Source organism: Myzus persicae, unplaced genomic scaffold (assembly GCF_001856785.1).
Source record: "Myzus persicae strain clone G006 unplaced genomic scaffold, MPER_G0061.0, whole genome shotgun sequence".
NCBI classification, from domain to species: domain Eukaryota; kingdom Metazoa; phylum Arthropoda; class Insecta; order Hemiptera; family Aphididae; genus Myzus; species Myzus persicae.
The window spans coordinates 203632-222043 of NW_019103086.1; the positions used below are offsets into that span (position 1 = coordinate 203632).

The following is an 18412-nucleotide window of genomic DNA, read 5'->3' on the forward strand; positions in this document are numbered from 1 at the left end:
GGGGGGGGGGGGGGGGGCTGAAGCCCCCTCAGCCCCCCCTGGCTACGCCACTGTACACATGAGTGGTACTCGAAAAAAAAAGTTTGAAAACCGATGGATTAGACCATACATTCATATTATGTCTAATGTTTACGGATTAGACCACGGATAATATCTATATAGTAGAATAGAAGCTGTGGATTAGATTAGCCACAGTGGTTGATAACGCAAATTGTTGATAAGACGCCCGATGCTGATACACCTTATCGGACATTGTTTGTTATGAATATTATGATTAGGACGGTGTCTACTTAATTTTGATCGACGATTTTTATTATTTTAATATCGTAACAATAATTTTTTTAAATGAGGTAAAATATAATGCAACATTGGTGGCTTTAATCCGATACAGCCTCCATCGTCAGGTGTATTTACAATAGTTGACGTTGAGTTCACAGTGTTTTCATCTGTTTGCACAGCAGCCGTTAAGCTTTCCATTGACGATTACAATCGTGATTTTACGCAAAATGTCCTATCACCGCACACGCGCGGTATGATTATTCATGAAAAACATTATATGACGTTTGAAACCTTGTTGACGTTTTAAGTCGATCATTTGCACAAATCGGTGAAGCATTTTGTTTTCAGTATCGCATTGATTGCAGGATTTCACCTCCACAATGATTGCTGAAGGAACGCATTATATAAAACGGTGAGGTCTATTTATTTATTTATCAATCATATAATGTTAGGTCTATATTTCTATTGTCTCGTATTTTCACATATACTCCCATACATGCACGGTTTTTCTCAACACAAGATGTATGAACTGTTTTAATACTATATAGCGGGCTTTAAAATTTTTCTTTATTGAATTGATCCTCATTTTTAATTTGAAATATTTTATATTTAAATAATTCGTAATTTGTTTAAAAAAAATAATATTTCTTATATCAAATCACCTTCTTTTTCATCAAACTGTTAGTGGTTCATATATTACATATTTGTTGCCTCTAAGTAGGTAGTTGTTTGGCGGCATTAATATAATTGTATTGTATTTCTGTAGACTGATATTTTATTGTTCAATTTACATGTTTTTCTTATACAGGCACTAGTTCGTATTCTAAGGAATCAAAAACAAAATACATCTTACATTTGCAACGTCTGCTATAAACTAATTTTATTTGCATTTAAGATGTAACATAATATGTGTTACTTTACTATAATTATACATCAGATCTTTTAAAGAAATTTAACTTAAATGGTAAATTTTGTTAAATACCTAGGTACATAGAAAATTGCATACATAACTTACCATCTACCAACATTATTTTCAAATTACTTAAGTCAAACACTCATGTATCACTGTGTAGACATTTTTCACATTAATTATTTTTTTCAATTTAAATTACTTCCGTGTTTTATCTGAAAATGTTGCGGTTAGCATTGTTTGTTTAAAGTGAGATCATTTTTTTTAAAACTATATGTATGTTTTGGATATTTTTTTTAATACTATTATTATAGTAGGTACCGAAGAAGTAGATTATTATTTATCTACGTGCTCATTAATACTCTACTTGAGAATAAGTGTTGTTATTAAAAGTATGATAAAAAATCTCATGTAGGTATAGGTTTAAAATTAAATTTAGGCTATATATTGAAAACAAAACAATACAATAATAAATGTAACAATATTCTCCTTTTTATTTTACTTACCACATTTATACATAATTGTTAATGTACATTAGAATTAATTTGATTTTATCAATCATATCAAATAATTATTGCAAATTAATATAGAATTTATATGTATCTTGCTTACGAATTAACTTAATCTAATGAACTTAAACATTTGCAAATAAATATGCTTATTGTTAACTAAAAGTGCATTTGATTTCTCAAAATAGTCAGCAATAATTGTAATTTTTTAGTAAATTACTCTAATAGTCTTAGAGTAATAATAATTTACTTTAACATTTAAATACTAAGCATAATAATATTAAGTTATTCAGTGAATTTTAAACCATCTGTTTTTTAAATGTCTTAACTAAAAGTTTATTTGAATGTTACCACATTAATTTCACAGAAGAGTAAGATCTGGAGCTGTAGATGCACATCCAACAGAACCTGCTATTGTAGTAAATTATGAACTAGATGCATTTGTTCTTGGTGAAAATGGAGAACCTGTAATAGGCGATCATAAGGTAATATTTATTTTAATTATTAAAAGTGTATCTATCCATAAATGTTCTGAAAGATTAAAATAATTATTTAAGGGTTTTTTAAAATGTTTGTGAAGTATAATTTCTTTAAATTCTTGTATAAGAATATCCGTTTAAGTGTTTTTGACAAGAGTCCTCTAAGCAATATTTATTTAGTAATTTAAATATTTTATATTGATACAATTTTTTTTTTAAAATAAACTCAATTTAACCATTACCAATAATAACAATGGAAATACCAGTTAATATATACTATTATTAGGGCCCAGTTTTAAATTCTCTAAAAACCATAAAAAAATGCTTTAAAAAAACAGTCAAAAATGTACTTTACCACAATAATACTCTAAATTATTGACAAATAAAATTATTTTTTTAATGCAATGTTGTATTAGGTAGCTTGTTAATTTATAATTTATAGTAAACTTAAAATAATTTACTACCTAAACATTAAAAAAATTATATAAATATGTTAAATGCTAAAAAATGCAAAAAATGAATGTTTCACCGTTGATGTATCTGTTTTATAAGACAGATTATGTACTTGAAAAGCATTGTCTAAGATCAGCCAACAAAATATACACTTTGCATCGAAGTCCTTGCCCTAACTATTAGTTTACTCATTAATGCCAATATCAATGATGTGAATTGGAGTTCATAGTCAGAAATACAATGTTATAACATAAGTGATAGTAATAGTAATTTATAATAATAAACACAAGGTAAAAATTAAACATGTTTAAATCAAAATTATAAAAATGTATAGTGTTAAAGATTATTACCAAAATAAGATAAATTCATTTTTAGCGCAGTACAAATTTTGCAAAATACTATACATTGAAACATAATTTTTACAATGATACTTACAACTTATAATTTAATATGTAGTATTTAATCATACTTTATTATTTTCTACATAAATATTTTCTACTTCATAGGAATGTCAAAAAGTAATACATTTAAAAAGTTTGAATAGTAATACAGATTGTAGAGCATTGGCAAAAGAAGTAATACATAAATGTAACCTTATACACGAAACCAAACTATATGATGTAGAGCATTTAATTTACTATTTGCAAACTCGCTCAACTGCAAGTAATGAATACAAATCACTTAAATTATTTTTTCATTACCTTAAATTAACTATTTAACTATAGATAACAAAATTAAAGAGGACAAAAATCAATTGGGGTTAGAAAGTAGTCCATCTAGTATATATCACATATGTGGTTTAATGCCAGAAGATAAAGCAAGTTTGGCTAAAATTGATGAATATATTGAAATGTTATATGATGATATGCCTCAAAAAGTTCGTGGGTCTGGATTCATACTGAAAGTAACCTGTGATAAAGATAACCTTGAAGAACTATCATCATCAGGTATTATAATTTATAGTTAATATGTTAAGGGTTTCGATGATTACACTAATCCACCTAAGCTTTAATAATATTTGACTATAAGATACTAAATATACCATTGCCATCTCTTAAAATCATTCAATTTTCATAAAATAATCAATAATATATTATTATCTTCATAAAATAGTTAATAATATATTAAAGTTCCTAAAAATTATCAATTAATGAAATATTGATAACACTTTATTTTATAAAATTTATGTAGTTTGATTATAAAATATATTTAGAAATATTTTATAAAGAAATATAATTACATTTTTTAAAAATTATTTTCCTATGTTTTCTAGAGCCAACCATGAGCGCTTTAGCAAGAGTTCTTCGAGAAGAATATCGCAAGAGTTTTGAACTTAGTTCAAATATAATAAACATATTTCTTTGTTTTTCTGCTTATAAAATATTTCATAAAATGCTCATTGACCACAAAGTTAGTTTTGATTCTATTTTATTTATTTTATTCCATTTTTCTTTTAATACAGTTAAAAATTATATTTATATACATATATTATTTTTCATTGCTAATATTTATAAATTTTCTTTTACATAGATTTGTTTGTTGTGTGTTGAAGTGCTAGAATATGAATTGAATCGTTATGATAAGCTTAAAAGTCAAATAGTAAGTGCTCCTCGTGAATCCAAACCATCAAAAGTACCAACACCTTCAAAACTGCCTGTTCCTAGAAGTGCTCCTATAACATCTAAAATTGTTCGAAGCCAAATACCTGTAAGTGCTAGTACTAATAGTGACAGTCGAAGGCATTCTGCATCTTTTGAAAGTGCAAAACAAACTGTAAAAGGTAAATATTATTAATTACAGACTTTTATACACATACCTACTAATTTATTATTATTTTTTCTGTTTAGATAAGACCCAAAAATCTTTAGACACCAATAGTATAAAAACAGGAATATCGGCTAGAAGTCCAGATGAATTAGCAGTCCACCAGCTTAGAAGAAACTTATTTAAATTAGGAAAAAATCAGGATCAAGCATTAAAAGGTCTGTTTCTTTTTATTTTATTTGTGTATTATGTAATATTTTTAAACAATATTCTTTAGATTCTTTTTTTTTTTTTTTAAACAAGAGAATTGTACAATCTGTAAATTAGGTTTTACAATAAGTACAAGTGATATTAGGATAGAATAATATAGAAAATATGAAATAATAAGTAATAAACAACGGGTTGATAATTACAATTATTTACAATTCAGACAGGGGGCGCGAGAGAAGAGACCATCCATTTCTGAGCAAGAAATGTATTGATTTTACAATGATATATTTATTTTTTTGTGTGTATGTACACGATGCTTAGGTGAAATGATGCTTTGATTTTAACTAAAGTATCTTTTCAGGCAGGGAAGTGAAATTGATAATTTGGGAAGTCCAAATTTCCTATAATTTTTAAAAGCGTCAGAAAAAAAATAAGAAAATACGGTGATTTTAAATAAATACATTTTTTTGTGTAAATAAAAAAAATGGCCTTAGAAGCATGACATTTTCACTAAATGTTTATATTAAAATTTTACATGCACCAATAAATATTTTGACTCGTATTAAGCTACTTAGATTGTTTGAAAATTTCTATTTTTATTAGTTTTTTTTTAAAATTTAATGCAGATATAAAAATGTTTCTTTTTTCATCAGAAATTTTAACATTTAATACAAGACTCCTCATAAGTTTGTCTACCTTGAGCAAAACTAATGTGTACCAGAAAGTCAAATTAAAATTTGTGATCGTTTAATGTTCAAATTTTTACAACATTGGATATTCACTAGATTTCTCATGGAATGATTTTCTTATTCTATTGATATTCAAAAATGAGTAATCGTGGGTACTTACACCAAATGTTTATTTTATAATTTTCTTTTCTCAAAATATTATCACATGTTTTGAGATATTTACACGGGCCCTTTATATTCAGTCAAAAAGCTTTTACACATATTTAAAGTTCAAATTTGCAAGAAATTAGATATTTGAAAGGAGAGTTGTAATTTAAAAATATTGTCCTTGGGTATTTGAAACTTTTAAAATATATTATTATATTTTATATACACAATGAAATTATCAAATCCTTTTTTTTTTGCAAAAAATTAATATAACCTACTATATGTTAATGCCTCATAGTAAAATAATATAGAGTGACAGACCAAATTACTCAGATCAGAATTGTTTTTCATATGTAATAATTTTATATCATTGAATTCAAATTTAACACACCTATTTCGCTGACTTCTCTACACATCTAATGAACTGTACTTTTTTTAAATTTAATTTTAAATATTTAAAATTATTATGAATCTACTGTTAGAGAACAATCTCTAAAATTTTCGGAATTGTGGGCATTGGCGCCGAAGTGTTTAAAAAATACTATGACATCATAAATCTAGGGGCCCCTCCTGGAGCTTGGGCCCCCAATTTTTTTTTCAATGTAACAATTGAATGCGAAACAAACTACCCACATAACTACATATTTAATGTATAATCATTTTTTTTTTCATTCATTAGCTGAAAAAATATTTAATTAATACGTTTAAACATATGTAAGCTATTACCTAGTGACTAAGCTGTGACCGACCCATTTAAGATAAACCATATGAAATCGAGAACTAATTAGTTATTATTATCATTTAAATATTCATAATACAAAATAGCATAACATAATAATTACCAAAATACTACATAATCAAGCTTTTATTTAATTAATAGTTAAAATCTTATAAAATTAATGATTTAATCAATACATTACTTTTTTGTGCAAAAAATCTACTACTAAATCTTTATCAATCACAATGTCACTCTCACAAGAAATTTTAACTAGGCCTTCTAGGCGGTCTTCAGATGTCCCAGGACCACAACCGGGCCCCAGTAACCCTTGGTGGGCCCCTCCCAGGTATAAAATCTACTATGACATATGTCATAGATATATACAGTGATCGGCGCCACTGAATTTGTGGGTGATAGTTATTTAAAATATTTATTTACATATGGAGTGGATTTATATATATTTAGTTGGGGCAAAGTATTTTCACTCGTGGAACGGAGTATAGGTTCACTTTTCTATCAGAAAAGATGTTGATGTTAAAAATTTGAGACATTTTGCTACCACAAATTACACGATCACATACAGAAAAACAACACATCATTGTAAAAATAATACATTCATCGTTGCATTCAGATTTAAAAGATTAAAAGTCAAGAGAACTAGTAGATTAATTTTTTACAATTGATAATGCTGCTAACTTACAAAAATCATGATGTTTAACTGCCAAATTAAAGCTTATGAAATTTCTTATCAAATCTGTTATAATTCTAAATTATGTGTAATCATAAGTTATAATAAACTATAAGGTCAAGCCATGACTAATACAATAAGTCCAATAATGTGTTAAATATAAACTAAAATCATGTTTTTCCAAAACCCTTGTTTTGAAAACAGCAGATTTGTTTATTTCACTGATGTTATTTTGCAAAATTGTATTGTAGCAGAATCCACCAAAGTTAAACTAAATATTTCTATAAATTAAAAGGTTTTAAAAATAATGAATATTTGACTTGTTACTTTATGTTACCCATCATTCTTCTCATTCATAAGTGTCATAAATATGTGTAATATTAGAGGTCAAAGAATTTAATTAAGCTAATTATACATAATGTATCTTATAATCTATTAAATTAGTGGTATACTCGTAGGTTAATTAATATTAAATACTTTTAAATGCATAAAGCCAATATACATTAATTATTATTTAATTGTTACACTCACTATAGTTTACTAATTTTATATTTTCTCACTATAAAATATTCAAAATACATAAGATTTTATATTTAAATAACTGTTTATTGAATATTTAAATTGTATTAGGTGCTGTTGAACTAATATATAACTTAACAATTGATAAAACTATGGAAGAAAAAGTTGTTCGCAAAGGCATTATAAAGTTATTATGTCTTTTATTAGATAGAACAAGTACTGATTTACTTTTAATGAGTATTAAATTATTAATTCAATTATCAGTTTATAAAGAACATGTAGATAAAATGGTAAGTCTAATTTAATTATAATAATTTTTATAAAAAAAAAAAAAATAGTTTATAGTGTTCGATAATAAATTGCTCTAGTTATATATCTTATATTATTTATTAGTATTTAGTACATTATATTATATTTGTTCAATTATTATACATTTATAACTATAATGATGATATGAATAGATATTAGATTGTATACAACTTTAAGACTTAAGTTTTCTCTTCATTATTTTAAATGTCAACGATAAAATGTTATAAATTTGAATAAAATATTTATATTTATATTTTAGAAAAAATATTCAATTGTTGAAAAATTACCCAAAATGTTCATGATGAAAAATTCCAGTCTGGAAAATTATACTATTAAATTTTTATACAATTTATCATTTGATGTAACACTTAGTGATGAGATTTTAAAAGTTGGACTCCTACCAAAAATAACAGAATTAATAGGTAACTAAGAAATTAATAAATATTATATTTATCTTTTTATTTAAAACATCTGTGATTGATATGGTAAAGTGTATGAATGTAAATTTGTATTTTAAGAGGACGTTGGGCCCACATGTGACATATCATATTTTCATTCACCAATTTCAATAGTGTGCTGTTAGTTTTGATATTGTAGTGAATTGACTCATTATAAAATTAATAGGTAAGGTTATTATCTAGGCAATCAATTAGGATTTTTTTGATATTATTATTTTTAAGTAAGTTATGATCATTTTAAAATGTACAGTTTAAAAAAGGTCATAACTTACTTAATGGTATCATTAAAAGCTTACTTGGGGCATTAGATTATAATCTTACCTTTAAATTATATAATAGATCATAATAGGATATATAATATCAAAACTAAATAGCACACTATTGAAACTGGTAAATAAAAATGTCTGTTGTATTTGTATAAGAGCTGGTGTCAAGTCTACATTTATTTGTACTGAATGGACCTGTATCATTAAATAACAAATAACTCAATTTCAGGCACAGAAGAGAGTAGTGAATTGGTATGCAGGCTATGTTACCATTGTAGTATGGACGATCGATCTAGAGCCTTGTTTTCACATACAAATTGTTTATCAAAGGTGAATTGGAACTAGCTTATAGTTGGGTCATGTTATAATAAAACTGTTTATTGATATTTCAGATTGCAGATTTATTATTAACATTTAATCAGTACAATTTAATATTGGCTGCATTATGCACAAATTTAACTCTAAATGAACGAAATTCACAACTTTTAATTGAAAAACAAGGTTTGAAACCTTTTGTACAGTTAGCTATTGATACATCAGACTTAATGTATTTTAAAATCCTTCACAACATGTCTAGTCATGAGTCTTTAAAACCTCAATTTGTAGTATGTATTATTATGTTATAAAAAGAATAGCAGTAGCTTACATTTTATATGAAAACAGTAATTTACTGATCTAGTTGATACACTCAATCAAATATTTTACTTATCAAATAAAGAAAATTAATGACCAAAACTTTTATTTGTAATTATATGTTTGTGAATTGTGTATTTTAGCAACATTTTTAAGTTTTATTTTTACTTTCTGTAAATAATTTGAGTATACAAATATTTTGTCATTATACAATTAGAAAGTTGCTTTAATAAAATATTGTAGTGATATATTTGAATAATTTTGTATTAATAGCATCAATGATTTAGTTATGCATTACCAAAAATAAGGTTATTTAGTAGCCAAGTAGTATAGTGATATTTACAACATTTTATGCTTTTTATTAAAAAGCTGCTGCCATTCTATTTTTATAAACTAGATAATAATTTTTATTCATTTTTAATTTTAAATACATATTACAGGAACTTATTGGACATTTTGCTCATTTAGTTACTATATTAAAAGATATTGAATGCATAATCGAATGTGTTGGAATTATTGCTAATGTAAACGTTCCAGAAGTAGATTTTAAAGAACTTTTGGAGTCAAATAATTTAATTTCATGGATGGTACAATTTGTGAATAGTGGTATAGTATTTTTTTTTTTTTAATAGTATATAGCCTTTAAACACATTATTCAATGTAAACAATATCTCATAAAAAGGGACCACATTTGTATGTAAATTAAAATGTATACATTGCAAATATACATATGCATATGCATATATTGAAATAAGCTATTTGAAATTTGATAATTTTCCCCCAATTTAGATCATTCTTATATAAAATAACTTTAATTGTATTCTACATGTTTTTATTTAATTTTAAGTACATATTTTGTAGTATACTACAGTCTTTTCAGAAGCTTGTTTTAAAGATTTTTGTGCATATAAATCTCCATGATGAAATATTGAATTTTTATCTTTTCAGCATGTAAACCAAATCAAACTGTAACAGATGCAAGATTATTGATAGAAGTTATTAAACTATTGGGTACTGTATCAAAGGATGAAAACTGTGGTGAATTACTGTATGAACATGGAACAATTCAACAAGTTATTAATTTATTAAAAAGTAAATATTTAGTACCCAATACAAAATAAGTTGAGTTCTAAAGTTTTAAATCATATCCAATTTATGAATGTATTATTAAATAATAAGGATTCAATTAATAAAAGGATTATAGTGTTAAATGAAAAATATCATTATGCATTTACCAATTCAAAATATTTTATTTTATTTATTTACATTTGTTGCAGATCAAAAGGGAGATGACGAATTAGCAATACAAATTATGTACCTTCTATATCAACTTATGTGTCATCCAATTACAGGAGATTATATTATACAAAATACAGGTTTAAAAACACAATTCAATTAATTATGTTTTTCTAAAATATTTGAATAGGTTTTTACATTTAAAATTATTATAGAAGGTATAATACACCTGCCATAATATATTTTCAATAAATAACTTTGTTTTTTTTTATTTAGTGTATAGTGAATGAGGTGGGCTAATCATTACGAGCAACCAACAATTATTCCGTATTTAAATTAAATCTACAAATTAAAATGTATTAATATCAATAAATACATATTCATTGATATGTCAATCCTAAAAGATTATGATTGTATATTGATACTATCATATTTATGTTAAAATAAATAACATATTTCTAAACCTGGTCGGTGAAATTAATCATATTCCATGATAAAGAACTTTATTAAACCAGAAAAATAATACTCATCATTCAACTAGTGCAGAATAGCTTTAGATCATAAACTGTACTATGTTCAAGTTAAGAAACGTAGTTGAAGGCCAACTTGTACACATTGGCGTGGCAATACTATAATGCAGGTATTCAGATAGTTGACTTTGTGAGGGTCTTAAACTGGGGTTGCCTCACTGCGGTCTGGCAAGACCTAGTCACCATCGACTATATTTCTTAATTTGTACAGAGTATAGTATAATATAATCTAAGAGAATAAAATAGATCTACACTGTTCTTTACAAATACATATTGATGTCTAAATATTTATTTAAACAAGCTAAAAATTTATTTTTATCATTTTAATTTTAAATTCCATCTCATAGTATTAAAACTTAAAAATATTGTTAAATAACCTTGCCCTAATGCCGTTCATTGTATTAGTTCAATATTCTCTAATTATAGTGTATTAAACGGGACACATAATTATAACATCCTGCAGTCAAAAAATTATATTGCATTAATTTTAAAATTAAAAAAAAAACAAATTATTATATAATTATTATCTTGTATCTATTAATAACATAAGTTACTCCTAAAAAAGATACTAGTTACTTTTAAAAATGTAACTAATTACAACACAAAAGTTATATACATATATATTATATAGTGATTGGCCAGCCCATGATTAGTCCATATTAGTTATTGACAAATCAATGAATATATTTTTTAAATGTATGTATTTTAAATTATATTCATATGACTTCTACATTTTAACCATAGTTTTGTTACCCATCACTGGTAATAAATAATAAACACACTTAACTATAAAAATATTTAATTTAAGTTTTATACTTATTTAGCAAAATTTTTATTTGATTATGTATTTATGTGCTCATATTTTATTTTCAGAATGTCCAATTTATATAATCAATTTAATGCATGATCCAAACATTCGAGTTCGTAAAATGAGCAACTACTGTCTTGATATTATTAAGGTATAATTAATATTATAACATAAGGTTTAGACTATAGGTATTAGGGCTGTTTAAATAACTAAAATTAATATCAATTGTTTTAATTACACATAAAAAAAGACAATTAGTTTTTTTTTTTATTATAATGAAAACTGTTACTAATACTTCTGAATATTATGCTATACTAAATAAATTATTTATGTTTATTTTTATTTACTTTTCTAATCGTGCTTGAATGTTTAAGCATATTGATTTGTTCAGAGGATGTAGACTCGCCATTGTTTTTTTTTCTAACCCACGTGCATCATAACAATTATATGTTTGGCAGAATCAACCCTATTTTGTTACTTTAAGTATTATAGTGATTTCATATATTATCAAACTTTGAGTTAAGAACATCACCAGTGTCACTACACATTTTTAATTTTTATACAATTTATAAGAATTTTTATATTGTAATAATTTATATGCACATAACTTACATAAAAATTAAAATATCATAAAATTAGCAACACAGGTAATGTTTGACTATAGGAGAAATATTTTGGTAATATTAATATTTTTCTGCTGAATATATATTTGGTAGGCTGTACATGGGTATTATCAGAGAGAAAAAACAAATATTACCCTGACACCATGGACCTTATACTAAAAGACGGGACGTGAATGTAATTACGGTGTCCAGTGTCCACGCTTGACAGCACTAATGAAGGTAGTACATCATACAACACGTGCGCACTGGATGATAGAATAAACTATTTATTACTGTATAATATTCAGTTTATATAATATATAAATGTGTTATATATATATCGTATGTAACTCAAATTGGTATGACCACACTACCCAACCCCTCTGGCCATGCATGCTCCGTCTATTAGTATAAGGTCTATAGCTGACATCCTCTTAAATATAATATTTATGTTTTATTATATTTTATTCAAGTCTACTAAAAAACAGCACAATGTAAGAAAAACATATATCAATACTTGAAAATGTTTAGCAACAATCAATATACTATGGTTAGCTTAAAAATATAATTAAATAAGTGATTCATTTTTTGAATATGGTGCAGTATTCAATGAGAAAAAAGGATGTTGACATCAGAAATAATAAATACGATGCTGATACTTAAGAAGAAATTTAAAAATATATGTTTGATATGCTAAAATTATAATTTTATATTATTTTTAAGGAATTTGATGAAATGTGGACTAAAAAAATAAGAGCTGCAAAGTTTTGCTGGTTTAATGCTTATTGGTTAAATATGATGAAAAATGAATGTGATGTGCCAAGTATAAAGCCTAAATATGACCCTAATAATGAAATAAATTTATACAGTTATGTACATCAAGCAATATTGATGCCCGAAGATGGTAAACATTTTATATGCTGTTTTATATTTACTTTATATTAAAGTATATTTTTACGTTTATTTTGTAGATTTTATGTATGATAAAGATGATAATATTGAGATAATGTCAACAAAATCACACACCAATAGTAGTCGGCCAGAAAGCAGAAATCTAGAAGATAGGTTTGTAATTATTATTTTACGAGTATCATTTATCTACTATAAATTATTGGTTTTCAATAGATTTGACTATGAACTTGATGCATTCAATGAAGAGCAGTACAACATTGATAATTATGATGATGATATGACAAGTATTGGTGGACATTTGATGCAAAAATTTACAAACAACATTATTCATTTTACAGATTAATTTTACTTTTTTTTCCTATTTTGTTATGTTACCATGTTTCACTTTATTCATATTAAAATTTATTATTACATCTAAAATTAACGTTATTAACCATCTAAATTAGTGGAAAAGGCTAAAAAATAACTACTAATTATGTAATTTCACATTATTTTGCATAAATCGATATTTAATTAATAATTATATAGCCAATAAAATAATCACTATAACAATATTATAATAATATTTATGTCAAATAATTAACACAGCAATTAATTATTTTCCTTTATTGTGAATACTATAAATATTATAGTTTTTATATACCTGTTAGATAAAAGCTTAAATTGTTTTATTCTATAAAGCACTATAATAAAATCAAAATATGTATTAAATTTTAAAATTGTAAGAAAGGAAATATGTGTTTCTCATTGGTTGTAATTTTGTTTTTCTAAACATCAGAATTATTTGTTCTTTAATTGTTACAATTTACATGGGTTGTATTCAGACTACTTAATTTTCAATCAATAACAGAAAAAAAATGTTTATGAAAACTTTATCACATTTTCAAATGCAGTAGTGTTGATTATTTGCCTAGTTATTTTTATTACTGATGTTAGAAACTCCAATTAATTCGTTCATATTATTGAATTTGAGATAAATATTATTATAATATACTTGTACTATTATTACTAATTATAACGAGTTATATTACTGAACTCTTACTGTAAAGAAGTATTAAACAATTTGGCAGCTCAAAAAAAGCTCAATGGCAGTGAACAAGTTAAGTTTGTTTAAAATATGTTATTTTTATAACTGTTTTTAATAATTTGATGGTCTACGGTGTATTCATATATAGGTTGTAAAACATTTTCACATTTATTATACACATGCATATTATATAATATTTGTTTTCACTTCAAATTTAAAATAGGTATGTCCGACTTTTTTTGTTATTATTTATATTTTGTATATCCCTCCACTGATTTGATTTTGTATTTTTATGTTACCTAACAATTTTTTAAAAAAATTCTTCATTTTAAAAATGTATCTAACTTACAATAATAAACACAAAAGTTATTTTACCAGTTTATAATAATTATATATATATAAATATTCACAATCTCAAAATGAATTATTTTCCACTCACATTTATATTATTATTTAGGATTTTCATTTCATTTAAAATTAAATGTTGGTTAGAATTATATTTTTTATTTTGAACTTAATGTAACTTGTCTTTTATAATAAGTTAATTTACTAATTATTTATGTTAGTTCCCATTTTCTTAAAAAATTATAATTTATGACTAATTTAGTATTAATTTTTAAAATTATATAAGAAACCAAAGAAATTTATTTTTATTATTTGTGTTTGTTTAATTAGTTTGTTCTTATTAAAATATGAGTCTTGACTCATAAGTATATTATATGTATCTTAAAATGCGTTCCATTTAAACTTAAATATTCACAGTATTATTATTTATTATAATTAACTGTATTACCTACTTATTTTGTATAATTTCTTTGCCTTCTTTTTTTTGTTTCTGTTTATATTATTTTATACAATACAATTACCACTATTATTATTATTACTTTGGTTAACATTTTATTAATTGGTATCTAGTGCTTTTCTAACATTATTATTCCATACACATTTTTTGGTTAATACTTAATGTAATAAAATAAATAGTTATATGAAAGACCAGAGTATATAACATCTATATTTGTATAACTGATTATTTATTTCATCCCAATTACACAAAACCATAACTCACGATTGTTACCTAAATAAAAAATAAATTAATACAGATACGCATAAAACGATTGTACCTTATCATAAATTTACATTTATAATAATTATTTTCTTATGGCCTGTAATTTAGCCTGTATTTTAGTAAATGTATTTTATTGAATAAAATGCAATTAGTACTTGTTTTGCACCTTATATATTACATTTGATAAAAATGTCAAGTGCCTAGGGGTTATTTGTTTTTGATTTCCAGAGCTCTAAGTTAACAACTTTTAACACTCTTTTAGGAAGTTATTTTTGTCAACTTCCATTGGGACTGAATGAAGCACTAGAGGTATTTTATAAACACTTTTTCAAATTATTAGAAGGAATTGAAGAAGTGTAAGTATACGTGGATTATATCAGTGTTTCAGGAAGAAGCAAGGAGAGAACCTCACGTGTTAGTGAATGTTCTGCATAGATTAGTAAATAATAATGTTAAATTAAATAAAGACAAGTGTCAATTTTTGGTAAGTAAATTATTTTTTGTTGGTCATGAATTTTTAAGTAGGTACTGGTGTTAGGTCAGCCACTGATAAGGTAAAAGCAATTACAGAAATAACAACCAAAAAGTAAAAAAAGGTTTTAAATGATTTTTATTATTTATCAAAATGTATAACTCATGCATCAGACAAAAAAATACCATTAAGAAATGTTCTAAAACAAAATTCTAACTTTCAGATTAGCTTGAATGAGGAAAATATTTTAAATAAATTAAAAGAAGATTCATATTAAGTTCTTACATATTAAAGTATTACTATCCAAGTAAAGATCTGCATCCATTGATGTTTCACAGTACCTACCTATGGATTAGGTGCGGTTTTGCTGCAGGATACCTAATTTACCAGTTGCTTATGTGTCTAAACTGTAAAGCCTTAACAGAGGTACTGTCAAGATGTTCTCCAATTGAGAAGATGCCTATGCAATGGTTTGTGGTTCTGAACGCTTCCATCAGTTTGTTAATGGTAGGAAAATAACTGTAGAAAATGATCATAAGCCTTTATTACCTATATAAATTATATATTTAAAGAAACATTGATAGAAACACCTTTAAGACTGCACAGAATGCAAATTAGACTACAAATGTATGAATTTAATATAAAATTGAAAAAACTCTTTTGTGTATAAAATATGAATTAACAATAATATTAAACATTATGGCTTCAAATAGGTAATTATCGTGCATTAACAATTTTATCACAATTACTAATCGTTCCAGAACCTGCATTGCTCATTTTTTCATCAAAAACATAAATAATAATATAATTGATTTGTGTATATTAAGATGTGATTTATGATATAACTGATCATTAAGCTACGATTTTAATTCAATCTAATTGACAAATTAATGTAAATAATAATCAAATATTACAAAACTGAATAAGGTAAATATAAATCATTTAAAATTATTAATCAACTGTAAATTGGCATGGGTGTTTGCCGTTTGGACTTAAGTGATTTATGGATGAAAAAAAGAAACATAATAAACTTTGGTATTTCTAATTTTAAAATCTTATATTGATGAACAAAATACTGACCGAAAACGGTTATTACAGAATGGCCGAAAAGGCTCCCGCCCGTGAAAATGACTCATTAAAAGGTAATCATTGTGTTGTGACCAAACTGTGCTATGCTACGTAGTCATAACTATGGGGAGGGGGCTAACCCCCCTAAACTTTTTATTTTCGCCCCCCTCCCTGTCATAATTCCTGTGTTCCCTCCAACGATAGCTATATTAATACATTTTAATTTAAAATATCTTTTCGTTTTTTTATTAAAACCATATAATATAATTTGTGTGATATGAGTCGGTGTACCTAGTTGTCAATAAAGTAAACACAAAAATAGTTTTCACCCAGAAGAATAGACTCATGATTTTATTTTTGTAACATTATTGTACGAACAGTGATAACGGCTAACTAGTAAGTCAGGGCTGTAACTGGAAATTAATTTGGGGGGGGGAATTGTATGATTACACATTCTGGCGGTAATGTATTATATGTTTAATAATTAATATTATCAAGACATCAGGTTGATACACCCGAAGCGAATTTACCATGTATTGTTATTTATAAAGTAGAACGCTGTATTCTAGACTGAAAGAGTTATTTCACCATGACATAATATTACACAAAAAAAATCGAGGGTGATTGAGCATCCCCACAGGGTACGGCCTGGCAAGTAACGATGACCGCATAACAACCGCTGTGCTTGTCGACGGCTTATTTTAAGGGTCTTTAGCTAAAAACCTAAACAGATTTTATATTATCATTTATTATCGTCCTTTGATATTCCTAAGTACAACGCTTATGTTTGATAGTTCTTATTCTGGTAAATATCATTATTATTATAATAATAAATTAGTCAAATTTTGTTTTATTATGTTTTCAGGCTTTAACAAATATAAAATAAATGAAACCGTACTAAAATAAAAAATGTTGGTTAGATAATTGATTGTCAATCATTTAATTTCATTCTCATCATTTTACAATGATCGGGGAAAATTAAAACGGTCAAAGCATATTACACAAAAATCTGTTTTCCAAATTTATAAAAAAAATACTACATTTATCACTTTCTGTTTCAACAAGTGTAGCATCTAGAGAAATAACAGTAAATAGTTTCAATAATACGTGGAATAAATACTAACCTAAGGTCAACTTCTGTTGTCAAATCTATCTTCTAAGTTGTCTATTATAGCTAGGTATTGAAAAAGATTTATTAAATGTTCTAAATAAAGACAATTTAAAAAAAAAATGCCAATACAGAATGGAGGCTCAAACCGTAATGACAAGTGCATTATTATTAGGTTACCCATATAAATTATTTAATTTTGGTACCTATGTTATAAGAAAATTAAAAATTTGAATTTGTAGCTAAAATAATATAGGTATTTTAATAATTTAATGTTTTATTCCACTTTTTTAATGGTTCGTACACAGTACACACGCTACAATAAATAATAATCAAATAAAATGTTTGTTGAATTCAATATAAATTTAGTAACAATTAATATAACATGCGTTGGAGAGTGTGTGGGGCTGAGCCCCCAACTTTTTTAAACTTATTTTGAAAATGCTAGGACAGAAGCCCCTTCTAACTTTAAGGTCTAGTCACGCCTTTAGTTATGCAGTCATGTCAAAACAGATAATTCAACATGTTTTTGTTTTATTATTAAATATTAAA

At 25.4% G+C, this 18412-nt stretch overlaps 1 protein-coding gene across 1 annotated transcript; it reads left to right on the plus strand.

The window, feature by feature from the left end:
- Positions 1-659: 659 nt before the first annotated feature.
- On the plus strand, positions 660-13703 carry LOC111033753 (kinesin-associated protein 3). The gene is made up of 18 exons (XM_022314659.1): positions 660-691; positions 2066-2183; positions 3137-3293; positions 3356-3577; positions 3904-4040; positions 4161-4410; positions 4478-4612; positions 7477-7655; positions 7934-8096; positions 8628-8728; positions 8791-9003; positions 9472-9637; positions 9980-10123; positions 10309-10407; positions 11671-11756; positions 12931-13111; positions 13179-13272; positions 13333-13703. The coding sequence occupies exons 1-18, from the start codon at positions 660-662 to the stop codon at positions 13460-13462; spliced, it is 2607 nt and encodes an 868-aa protein (XP_022170351.1). The 3' UTR covers positions 13463-13703.
- Positions 13704-18412: the final 4709 nt, after the last annotated feature.

Excerpts from the sequence above, each read along its gene's own strand:
- LOC111033753 (XM_022314659.1), top strand. The coding sequence starts at position 660 with ATGATTGCTGAAGGAACGCATTATATAAAACG. Across the intron at positions 3,294-3,355 it reads GCAAACTCGCTCAACTGCAA|ATAACAAAATTAAAGAGGAC; the intron begins GTAATGAATACA and ends ATTTAACTATAG. Across the intron at positions 10,124-10,308 it reads AGTTATTAATTTATTAAAAA|ATCAAAAGGGAGATGACGAA; the intron begins GTAAATATTTAG and ends CATTTGTTGCAG.